General features: G+C 46.3%; 1 protein-coding gene across 1 annotated transcript in view; it reads left to right on the top strand.

The window, feature by feature from the left end:
• The window catches only part of LOC129696003 (meckelin-like), a 136,749-nt gene that overhangs the window by 101,513 nt on the left and 22,120 nt on the right, over nt 1-13,116 (top strand). The window contains exon 29 of the mRNA XM_055633424.1: nt 678-818. Coding sequence (XP_055489399.1) covers nt 678-818 — 141 coding nt within the window. The remainder of the gene's footprint in view (nt 1-677; nt 819-13,116) is intronic.

Below are 13,116 nucleotides of genomic sequence, written 5' to 3'. Positions count from 1 at the left end.
TTATAAGAAGTCCATTCAATAGTTTGATAATAGCAGGAAAGACGTTGTACATGCTTTCAAGTTATTGTAACTTCTGCCCGATGGGAGAGGGAGAAAGAGAGAATGACCATTGTGTAAGTAGTTCTTGATTATGTTGGCTGCTTTCCTGAGGCAGCATGGTGTAGATGGAGTCGATCAGGGGGAGTTGGTTAATGTGATAGACATGCTACATGCATAATCTCTGTACCTTCTTGCAATCTTGGCTGTTGCCAAACCAAGAGGCGATGCATCTGGATAGGATGCTTTCTATGGAACATCTGCAGAAATTGGTAAGTGTCAAGGAAGCATGCCAAATTTCCTGAGTATTCTGAGGAAATTGAGACGTTGGTGAGGTTGTTTTGGCCTTAGCATCAATGTGGTTGGATCAGGACAGATCGTTAGTGATATTTATGCCCAGGAGCTTGAAGCTCTCGATCATCTCCACTCCTGATGCTGACTGTGGCATGGAAACCCACCCCATTTCCTGAAGTCAATGTCTGGCTGTCTGGCGTTGTAAGGAAGCAACTCTACCGCTGTGCCACCATGCTGTCCGTTTGTAAGAGTCATGCCAAACTTCTTCAATTGTACAATTCAGTCAGTATTATTTTCGATCTGCCACGAGCTGCAGATAAATTGACTTTCTTCTTTTTATTTTTTAGATTGCTGGCTTTGCAAATTTGGCAACAATGGATCCTTATTCAAAATTGACCAGCAGTGCTGAAAGCAGTGCTATACCACCCAGCCGTATTCTGAGATTTGGTGTTGCAACAACTATCTGGCTATTAGTTGGTTTTATGCAGGTGATACTGTTTAAATGTAATTGTAAGCCAGTCAACTAGATATCTTGGATATAATCTAAGTGGGTACCCTCGTTGGGCATGACAATCTTGATCTTTAGCCACCAATGCAAACTACGAAAGTGCATTTTAAGGAATGCCTGGTAGTTGGTCCTAAGGACGACTGCAGGGATCGAGATGGCTGTGTTGTACCCAGGTGGTGTGATGAGGGATTGTAGGTGGGGAGTACAGAAGGGAATCATTGGAGACATAAAAGAGAGCGGATGCGGAAATCTTGAGTGACAAAAACAATGTGTTCAGCAGGCCAGGCACCATCTTTGGATGGAAAACAACATTTTCGGTTGGTTCAGGTGAGGTTCATAGTCATCAGTCATCAAGATGGGTGATGATCAGAAAATCATTGGAACATTGTCAAAAATACATTGTAAGTAAGCATGCAGGTACAGCAGACAGCGAAGAAAGCAAATGGCATGTTGGCCTTCACAGTGAGAGGATTTGAGTATAGGAGCAAGGGGGCCATACTGCAGTTGTACAGGGCCCTGATGAGACCACACCTGGAGTACTGTGCACAGTTTTGGTCTCCTAATTTGAGGAATGACATTCTTGCTAGTGAGGGAGTCAGGTGTACGTTCACCAGGATAATTCCCGGGATAGCGGGACTGACATATGATGAAAGAATGGATCGACTGGGCTTGTATTCGCTGGAATTTAGAAGGATGAGAGGAGATCTTATAGAAACATATAAAATTCTTAAGGGATTGAACAGGCTAGATGCAGGAAAAATGTTCCCGATGTTGGGGAAGTCCAGAACCAGGGGTCACAGTTTAAGAATAAGGAGTAGGCCAGTTAGGACTGAGGGGAGGAAAACATTTTTACCAAGAGAGTTGTGAATCTGTGGAATTCCCTGCCACAGAAGGCAGTGGAGGCCAATTAATTGGATGTATTCAATGAAGAGTTAGATATACCTCTTAGGGCTAAAGGGATATGGGAGAAAGCAGGCACGGGGTACTGATTTTAGATGATCAGCCATGATCGTATTGAATGGCGGTGCCGGCTCGAAGGGCCAAATGGCCAACAATGTTTCTATGTTATAACTGTCATGGTGATGGGATGAAGGGTGGTGGGTGCTGGGGAAGAAAACATCACAGACAGTGGTGGTGGTACAGGAGAAAAGTTTCAGAACTTTTATTGGCCAGTGGAATAGGTTGCGAGAAGGAAAGACACGGGAGCATGGAGCTGTTATTTTGGTAAGAAATAGAGTGGGAAGGAGGTGTTACTGCTCTGTACAGTCACAGAGATGTGGGATGGGCTTACTTTGCGCTTTGTTTCTTCAGTTGGAGAGCCGATAGCAGTGAGAAGTATTCCATGTAATCATGTATTGTCTTTCTGCTGACTGGTTAGCACACAACAAAAGCTTTTCACTGCACTCCTCAGTACACAGAAGGTCATGAGGTCATAAGAAATACGGTAGAATTAGGCCAATCGGCCCATTAAATCTACTCTGCCATTCAATTATGAATGTATGAATGAATGAATGAATAAGTTTGTTGGCCAAGTATTCACATACAAGGAATTTGCCTTGGTGCTCCGCCAGCAAGTGACAACATGACCTCTGACACCTGACAAGACAATAAACTAAACTAAACTGAACTGACTTGGAACTGGGGCAGTGATAATGCATGTGGCGGATGTTGGAGATTGAGGCCTCTTTCAGCGTTTTGCAAAGTTGGAAAATCAGGGGTTCATGGTCTGGGCTTCAGGAGATGGGATGTTCAGATTCAGATTCAATTTTAATTGTCATTGTCAGTGTACAGTACAGAGACAACGAAATGCGTTTGAACCTGGGAATCAAGGATTGTAGGGTTGTGGCCTAGGTCTTATGTTTTAGAAATCGGGGGTGTCAGGATGTCAGCATCCTGTCAAACTGGAAAAGATTTACAAAGCAGAGAAGATTTACGAGGAAGTTGCCAGGACTCAATGGCCTGAGCTATAGGGAGAGGTTGAGCAAGCTAGGACTTTATTTCTTGGAGTGCGGGAGGATGAGCGGTGATCGTATTGAGGTGTACAAAATCATGAGAGGAATAGATCGAGTAAATGCACAGTCTCTTGCCCAAAGTAGGGAATGAGAACCAGATGACATAGGCTTAAAGTGAGGGGGAAAAAGATTTAATAGGTACCTGAGGGGTAACTTTTTTTACACAAAGGCAGGTAGGTGTATGGAATGAGCTGCCGTGGGAAGTAGTTGAGACAGGCACTATTGCAATGTTTAAGAAACATTTTAGACAGGTACATGGATAGGACAGGTTTAGAGAGATATTGGCCAACACACAAGGCAGGTGGGACTAGTATAGATGGGACATGTTGGTTGGTGTGGGAAATGTAATGAGTCGAGTCGTACGTGCTTCAAGGTACAACACATGTTTATTAAAGTTCACTCGCAGCATTCATCTGCATGGTGTTACAGTAACTAATCTGCATGGTGTTACAGTAACTAGCAGCTACTCAGATGAAATTACTTTAGCAGACTCTGATAATATAAACCACATAGTAGGCGGAAATTCTATTAACAAGCAATACAATTGGTTAGTAAGAAGTAACCAATCTACATCTTTCCTTGTAGAAACAAAATAAAGCATTGATACATGGTGGCTAAATAATACAGTAGCCGAAACGCTAATAACGCATATGGGGAAGTATAGATGGTTACACAAAATCCCCGTATCTAAGGGGTGGCCTGCCGACCCGTCCGGCGCATGTGCAGTATAAATCCGCATCTCCTCCTTTCACCGGTGAAGTGACTGGGGAAGTGACCGGAGACGGCATCGGACACCCGCCGAGTGAAGGTGGTGAAATAGGCGAGCTGGGCACTAAATGCCGTGGAGAGGTCGCAGGGGGCACAGTCTGTTGAGCAGCCTGCCCGGCAGTGGGAAGGTATACAAAAAGTGTGACCTCTGGTTACGGAGCAGCAGGACTTGGTTCCTTCACAGGAAGGAGATGTTGACAGCCACAGCCCTTGTTGGTCTGGAGGCGAACAACCTGTCGACTGGAGAGAGGTTTAAGTGGTTTGCTGGACTTGTCAAACGATCGTTTTTGTGCATCACGCTTCAGTTGGAGTTGTTTCTGGACCGCGGGAGGTGAACAGACCTATGGCTTCAACTGCTGCTGGGGTACTGAGCAGGGCAGCACGGATTTGGCGAGATATCAGTCGCTGGGCTGGAGAACCCAGTATGGGATCGCTGTCAATGTTCCTTAAGTTGAGCAAGTCCAGGTAGACGTCAGATAAGAGGCGTGCTGATTGGTGAACTGACTGCCGTTGTTGGATAAGAGGCATGCAGGGTAACCGTGCATGGATAAATGGCGCTGCAACTTCAGGATGACTGCTTCAGATGTGATGGTTTGGAGTAGGTCAATTTCGAACCAGCCCGAATATGAGTTGACGAGAACCAAATAGTGTTTCCCATGCCATTCAAATATGTCGGTGGCTACCGTGGACCATGGCAAAGGAGGAACCGGGTGCAATAGTAAGGGTTGTTTCTGCTGGTGTGGCGATAGGTTTTTGAAGAAGGCACAGACCTCAGTTTTGTCACATATGTACTTGGTCATACCAGGTCAGTAAAACATGCTCTGCACCCGTTGTAAGGTTGCCTCTACACCGGTGTGGACGGCATCATAGTACTTGTCCCGGAGAACGGCTGAGACAACTGCTTTGTGACCCTTGACTATAATCCCGTCCTGTAGCACCGGTTCATCGCGAACCAGGTAGTATGGGCGGATCGCGAACGGGGTGCTGGGCTGTTTATCCGGCCAGCCATGCCGGATGACTGCAAACAGCAATTGTAAAGTCTCGTCAGCAGCCGTGTGCTCTGCCAGGCTGCTCAGGCAATCAGTGGGAACATACGATATCTTCATTACTGCGAACTGGTCTTGTTCAGAGCTGCTGGTGTTCGCTGGTTTTGCGTGGGGCCCTTGATAGCGTGTCAGCTGTGTGCATGTCCTTGCCTTTTTTGTAGACAATGTTGAAATTGAAATGCTGCAGCTGCATCATTATCCGTTATAGGCGAGCCGGAGCAGCATGGATGGGTTTATTCAAGATAGTGACCAGCGGTTGGTGGTTTGTTTCGATAGTCACAAATTTCCCAAAAATAAAGTCCTTGAATTTCGTGCAGGCGAAAACCACTGCAAGTAACTCTTTTTCAATTTGGGCGTAACGTTGTTCAGTGTTGGTCAGTGTGTGGGAGGCATATGCAACAGGCCTGTAGTCGCCATCGGCGGTGGTCTGTAGGCAGGCAGCGCCAAGTCCGTATTTGGACGCATCACATGTGAGTGTCACTGGCAACTCTAAAGCGAAGTAGGCGAGGGTGGGTGCGCTGGCCAGCTGCAACATGTGGATATCAAAAGCTCTTTGTTGGTGTGAATACCAGGACCATTCCGTGTCTTTGTGTGTCAGTTCCCGCAGGGGGGCAGATATATCGCTGAGGTTCGGAATAAATTTCCCCAGATAGTTGACCATTCCAAGGAATCTTTGTAAACTCGTAATGTCAGTAGGAACCTGCATTTCGTTGATGGCAGTAGTTTTTTGATGGGTCTGGTCTGAGACCATCACTTGTGAAAACATGCCCAACATAGGTAACTTCCGGGACCCAAAACTTACATTTCAGGGGCTTGAGTTTGAGCTGAATGTCTTTGGCACAGTCCAGCACTCTCTTCAGATTGGCATGATGCTCAGCCAAGTCGCATCCGTAAATGAGAATATCATCAACAATGATGGTACATGGATACCCCGCAAACTGTTGTTCCATGGTGCGCTGGAAAACCTCGCTGGCAGAGTTGAGGCCAAAGGGCATTCTCAGGAATTTGTAACGGCTGAAGGGGGTGCTGAACATAGTAAGGTTGGACGAGTCTGGGTCCACCTCTGAAGGAAAGATGTAGATTGGTTACTTCTTACTAACCAATTGTAGTGCTTGTTAGTTGAAGCTCCGCCTACTGTGTGGTTTATATTATCAGAAGTCTGCTTAAGTAATTTAGTCTGATTAGCTGCTAGTTACTGTAACACCATGCAGATGAATGCTGTGAGTGAACTTTAATAAACATGCGTTGTACCTTGACGCGCGTACGACTCGACTCATTACATGGTGTCAGAAGTGGGATCTGCCAAAACGAGCTTTTGGCATCCAGAAAGGAGAACACGGATGCGTTTCCTATTTGATCAGTAACTTCCTCTATCGTTGCATAGGGTCAGTAGCTTTAGCAATGACACCCAGGGAGACCATCCGCTGGAGCTCATTCGCACATGGCATGTGGAACACGGTGTGAGGCTCGGGCCACAGGAGTGATTTGGGATCAACGGCGATGTTGTATTTGAGGGGCAGCTTACCAAGCTCATCGTCAAACAGTTCTTTATATTGTGCGAGTATCTGCTGAGTGGAGCCCTCAGCGAGAAAGAGTCAATGGACAGCACAGCCAAAGTAGACTAGGCCCAGATTGTGGCATGTATTGATACCAAGCAGAGTTGCAGAATCCCCTCAGACGATAAAAAATTTAAGGGTATGAGACCACGAGTCTATGATGCAGTTCAAATCATATTCTCCAAGCGGGTGTAGAACATCACCCCTTGTTCCCATAGCATGGCCGAAGCTTGTTCAACATGCTCAGCATTATGTATTCTTTTAAATTCAGATTAGGAAATGACATTACACTTTGCTCCGGTATCAATCTTAGCGATTGCAGTCTTGTTATTAACAATCATGGAGACTTCAGGGTTCGAGCTGCTCGTTAGAGGAAGCGAGGAGGGAGTGAATGGCTGAACTGTTATCTTGGCTTTCAGAAAGGAGAGTGGGGCATGGCGCATCCAGCTCTTGGTTTTCGTTATCAGTAGGCTCATGTTTTAACAGGTGTACATTCGTCGTTGGGATGGTTTGAGTCGCACGGGAACGGCAACATTTTCCGAAGTGGTTGAATTTCGTACAGTAGCTGCAAACTTTACCATAAGCAACTCAGAATTCCCGACCTGGAGCATGAGAACTGTTACAAATAGGGCATCGAACAGCAGACCTTTGTTGCTGCCAGGGAGGGGAAGGCTGTGGAGGCTTGTTATGACAGGAGGTATCGGTAAGGTTGTCACTATACTGGGAGTGCTGCCCATAGGATTGTTTTGGTCTAAAACAGCAGGCGCAAAAGTAAAACGATCCGCACGCTTCATTGCCTCAGGGCCAGCAAGGTTTAAGGGTACGGAAGCACGTACCTCTGGCGGATCGTTGCAATGAACAATACGAATGTAGTGAGTGTAGTCATGCTCAAAAAGGCACCATCGTTCGGCGATATTTTCAATCAATCAATCAATCAGACTTTATTGTCATTCAAAAATACACCAACAAATGCAAGTCTGAATGAAATTTTGTTGCATCTGGCTCATTGTGCAACATAAAATAAGAAAAGGATAAAATAGATTAAAAAGATAAAATAGATAATGGTGGTGGCACATTATATGGAATTCAAGAGTCTGATGGCTTGGGGCAAGAAGCTGTTGCAAAACCTGTCCGTTCTGCTCCTTATACTGCCCGAGGGCAGCAGAATGAACAGTCCACGATGGAGATGTGTGAGGTCTTTTATAATGCTGTTGGCCTTGGACAAGCAACGTTTGCAAGCAATATCCCGGGTTGAAGGAAGAGAAGTCCCGATGATTTTTTTCAGCCGTCCTCACCACTCTCTGCACAGACTTCCAGTCGGAGGCTTTGTAGTCCCCAAACCATACAGAGATGCAGCTGGTCAAAATGCTCTATATGGTGCCCCTGTAGAAAGTGGTGAGGATGGGATGGGGGAGGTGAGCTCTTCTCATCCGGCACAGAAAGTGCAAACGCTGCTGCGCTCTCTTAACTAGTGATGCGATGTTTTGTGACCAGGTCAGACTGTTCGTGATATGCACCCCCTTTCTTTATTATCTGTTATCTACATTGGGCCTAAGAAAAATAGAGTAGAGAGATTTACTGTTCCAAGTACAGACGATTCAGAAAGCAATTTTTAACTGAGGTGCTCATGTTCAATGGGATGGAAGTTATGTTTCATTTATATAAAGTACTGCTTAGCTTAATTTAGAGCACGGCATTTGATTCTAAATTTAGCATCCCAGGAAGGATTAATTCACCATGGGGAAGATTCAGCACTGATTCGCCAGATTGACACAAGTTTAACAGATTAAATAATGAGAAATATAAGGTTATAAGAGGTGATTTTGATTAAGTTGTTTTGAAACAACTAAAAATGTTAATGCAACTGTTAAGCGTGGTGGGTGTATGGAATGAGTTGCCGGAGATGGTAGTTAAGGCAGGTACTATTGCAATGTTTAAGAGACATTTGGACAGGTACATGGATGGGGCATAGAAACATAGAAAATAGGTGCAGGAGGAGGCCATTCGGCCCTTCGAGCCAGCACCGCCATTCATTGTGATCATGGCTGATCGTCCCCTATCAATAACCCGTGCCTACCTTCTCCCCATATCCCTTGACTCCACTAGCCCCTAGAGCTCTATCTAACTCTCTCTTAAATCCATCAAGTGACTTGGCCTCCACTGCCCTCTGTGGCAGGGAATTCCATAAATTCACAACTCTCTGGGTGAAAGCGTTTTTTCTCACCTCAGTCTTAAATGGCCTCCCCTTTATTCTAAGACTGTGGCCCCTTGTTCTGGACTCACCCAACATTGGGAACATTTTTCCTGCATCTAGCTTGTCCAGTCCTTTTATAATTTTATATGTTTCTATAAGATCCCGCTTCATCCTTCTAAACTCCAGTGACTGCGACTCTATGACAATGTTTCGGTGAAATCAAAATCTCCTGATGAATCTAAAACAAGGGAGCGCACCCTGGTGGCCAGGTTAATTAAATATTTCAAAGCTGAGAACAATAGGCTTTGTTAAGGCCCATTATTAAGCAAAGATTTTAAAGGTTTTGTAACCAATATGGATAGACAGAATTGAATCACAGATCAACCATAAACTTAAATAAAGGATTCAACAGCCCCGATAACCTGCATGAAGCACAACCTGAAGATACCTGAAGAATGGCCCCGACACAAAACGTCACCCATCTCTTTTCTCCAGAGATACTGCCTGACCTGCTGAGTTACTCCATTTTGCATCTATCTCCAATATTCCAAAGCATTTAAGCTAACTAATACCACTGAAACAAACAAAATAAATGACTGGTGTCTATCAGTTAAATGAATTGCTTGATCATTGTTGCTCAGGATGTCAAGAGAGTGCTCACTCTCCTATTTGATGCCATGGTTCACCTGAAAGAAAATAATTTTGTTCAAAACCTTTTTCTATCTGACAAATTTTATGTGAGCAACCTCTTGATAGTCTTCATCTAAATTGTGCGTGTGACTGTTAGACCCATGCAATGTTGTTGCAGTGAACATAATGCAAACTAACTGCAGGGATTGATTTACTGGTTTGAGGTAAGTTAGCAGAGTAATGGGAAGAAATGGCAGCAGAGCATCAAGAACAAGATTAATGTCCATGATTTGTTTAGTTTAATTTAGACATACAGCGTGGGAACAGCTTGGGCCACCGGGTCTGCGGCAACCATCACGCTAGTTCAACATTATCCCACTTTTGCATAGACCCCCTACACATTATAGGCAGTTTACAGAGGCCAATGACCTGCAAACCTGCACGTCTTTGGGATGTGGAAAAAACCGGAGCACCTAGGCGGTCACAGGGAAAACATGCAAACTCCACACAGACAGCACCCAAGGTCAGGATCGAACCCGGGTCTCTGCTGCTGTGTGGCAGCAACTCTAACTGTTGTACCATTGCTCTGCTCTTAAACAACAATTCCTGGAGGAAAATCTCTGGCAGAGCTTCAGGATTATTTTCAGAAGGACGTTGCTCTGCTGACACTAGCAAGAATCTTCTGCATACACAGATATAAGCAAGCTCTACTGTGTGTGTCATCATTGTTATCACCAAGGCTATCTTGGCCCACATCCAAAATGGACAGTTAACCTATGATTGTCCATTTTATCATACTTAGTTTAGCTTAGAGATACAGCATGGAAACAGATCCGTCGGTCCACCAAGTCCACACCGACAATTGTTTACCCCTTCACACTAGTTTCACGTTACCTCACTTTATCATCCTTCTTTAGGAGCAATATTACAGAGGCCAATTATCCTCTGATGATACAAAAGTGGGTGGTTTTGCAGATAGTGGAAATGGTTGTGAAAAATTCCAGCAGGATCTTGATCAATTGGCCAGGTGGGCTGAGGAATGGTTGATGGAATTTAATACAGAATAATGTTAGGTGTTGCATTTTGGAAACTCTAACATGGGCAGGACCTACACAGTGAACGGTAGGGCTCTGAGGAGTGTTCTAGAGCAGAGGGATCTAGGAGTGCAGGTGCATGGTTCCTTGAAGGTGGAGTCGCAGGTAGATAAGTTGGTCAAAAATACTTTTGGCACATTGGCCATCATCAGTCAGAGTATTAAGTATAGAGGTTGGGAGGTCATGTTGCAGTTGTATAAGACGTTGGTGAGACCGAATTTAGGATATTTTGTTGAGTTCTGGGCACCATGTTATAGGAAAGATGTTGTCAAACTGGAAAGGGTACAGAGAAGATTTATGAGGATGTTGCCAGACTAGAGGTTCTGAGCTACAGGGAGAGGTTGAGAAGGCTGGAACTCTATTCCTTGGAGTGCAGGAGGATGAGGGGTGATCTTATAGCGATGTATAAAATCATGAGAGGAATAGATTGGGTAGATGCACAGAGTCTCTTGCCCAGAGTAGGTGAATCGAAGACCAGAGGACATAGGCTTAAGGTGAAGGTGAAAAGATTTATTAGGAATCTGAGATGGCACTTTTTCACACAAAGGGTGGTGGGTGTATGGAACAAGCTGCCAGAGGCGGTCGTTGAGCTGGGACTATCCCAACGAGAAACAGTTGGGCAGGCAGATTGATAGGACAGATTTGGAGCGATATGGACCAAACGTGGGCAAATGGAACTAGTGTAGCTGGGACATGTTGGCCGGTGTGGGCAAGTTGGGTCGAAGGGCTTGTTTCCACACTCTATTACTCTATAACCTACAACCGACATGTCTTTGGGATGAGGGAGGAAACCAGAGCACCCGGCGGTCACCTACACGGTCACGGAGATGGTGATTCCATCTTTCAAGATGACAGTGCCGTGGGAGAACTGTCTGGAGGAGGCCCACGAGAGGAAGATGACCAAGTATGAAGAGCTGGTCATAGACTGCCGTAAGCAAGGCTGGAAGGCAAGCTGTATGCCCATCGAGGTTGGCTGCAGAGGTTTTGCTGGGCAATTTCTCTCCAAAGCCTTGAGTGCACTGGGCATCAAAGGAGTTGCGAGGGGAAGAGCCATCAGCATCCATAAAGACTCCTCACACCCTTGTAACGGACTGTTCGAACTACTTCCCTCCGGCAGACGTTACAAGGCCTTCTACGCCCGAACCTCCAGACTCAGAAACAGCTTTATTCCCAGAGCTATAGCGGCTCTGAACCGGCCCTGCTGAGTGCCCCCCATCCCCCCTGGACTGTCTCCCTCGGATGGTCACGTCACACAGCTTATTTATTTATTTTACTCTTCTTTTACATCGGTTGGAAGCTGCATACTAAATCCCGTTGCACTGACGTGCAATGACAATAAAAATATATTATTATTATTATTATTATCAAGAACACCACAGAGGCAGCGGAGAAGGCTTCCAGATGGCTCTGGATCAGGAGAGAAGGTCCATGGGGAGGAGCGAATGCCACCTGAACACAAGTCGTGGCCTGATCAACCACGGCTGGGTCGCCTGGGTGTGGGACTCTGATGTTGAAAGATCCGAAACACCCAAAGACCCCAGGTTACATCACTGATGATGTGTTCAGGAGCATCTATAGATGTATTTTATCAATCACTGTGCTGGCGAAACCAGTGGCGCCAGGAATAGACTGGCCGACAACCAAGAAAAGGGTGGTGACGACTGGAGAGACAGTGGAAAGCTCGGAGAGATGGCAACAGGGGCGGGTGGGTTGGCAGCCCAAACCGCATCCTCTGAGAGGAGGAGACTCAAATCAGGCTACAGAAAAACACATGGAAAAATACCCCCTGGGGTGCCCGAGAGGGGGAGGATGAGCACACCAATTTGACGGATCAAAGGCTAACGACTAATGGCAATGGACAACCGACTATGAGCATCAAATGCAGATGTGGAATGGTCTGCAAGAACAGCCGAGGCCTGAAGATTCACCAGACCCGGATGAAGTGTTGGAGGGAGAGGGAGTGTCACATCGCACAAGTATTTTACCTGATGAGACGCAGGAGGAGCCAGGCCCAGAATCACCCCATAGAGCCCGAAGCCTCCAAGTGGCGCAACTAGTCCCTCGGAATAGATCTCCGGAGAAGGTTCGTCAAATGGCCACAGACCTGAAAGACGGCAGTCTGGCATCAGTTCGACGAGGACGTCGACAAGGTGCTAGAAGCAACTGCGAAGGGAGACGTGGACCGAAGGCTGCGGACGATGACGACAATCATCATCAGCCTAGCTGTGGAAAGGTTTGGAGAAGTGGAGAAGAAGCCTGCCAGAACATCTTTCACCATGAACCAACGAGCAACAAAGATCCACAAGATCCGGCAGGAGGTGAAGTCCCTCAAGAAGCAGTATAAAGAGGCCAGTGAAGAGCAACGTCCCCCCTTGGCTGAGCTGCGAACCATCCTGAGGAAGAAGCTGCTGACCCTCCATAGAGCTGAGTGGAGGGAAAGAGCGAAGACGCCGGAAGGAAAGAGCCAGGAAGCGAGCATCCTTCATAGCCAACCCCTTTGGCTTCACCAAACAACTGCTAGGGCAGAAGCGCGGTGGGAGTTTGGCTTGCTCTAAGGAGGAGATCGTCCGGCAGTTCCAGACGATCTACAGTGAGCCCGTCAGGCAGCAGGAGCTGGGCCAGTGCAACATCCTGATAAAATCACCTCCACCCATCAAGGAGTTTGATAGCAGAGAGCCACTCCTGAAAGAGGTCCAGGACGTTGTGAAGAGAGCAAGAGCTGGCTCAACCCCTGGCCCGAGTGGAGTCCCCTACAGGGTCTACAAGAACTGCCCCTTGTTACTGAAATGGCTGTGGAAGATCCTGAAAGTCATCTGGAGGAGAGGGAAAGTGGCGATTTGCTGAAGGACTCTGGATCCCAAAGGAAAAAGATTCCAAGAAAATCGATCAGTTCAGGATCATCTCCTTGCTAAGCATTGAAGGCAAGATCTTCTTCAGCATAGTGGCGAGACGGCTGACCAACTTCCTCTCCAGTAATG

Source organism: Leucoraja erinacea, chromosome 4, assembly GCF_028641065.1.
Source record: "Leucoraja erinacea ecotype New England chromosome 4, Leri_hhj_1, whole genome shotgun sequence".
In the NCBI taxonomy this organism is placed as follows: Eukaryota; Metazoa; Chordata; class Chondrichthyes; order Rajiformes; family Rajidae; genus Leucoraja; species Leucoraja erinaceus.
The sequence above is the reverse complement of the archived record's forward strand: the minus strand, read 5'-3'. Positions and strand labels throughout refer to the sequence as shown.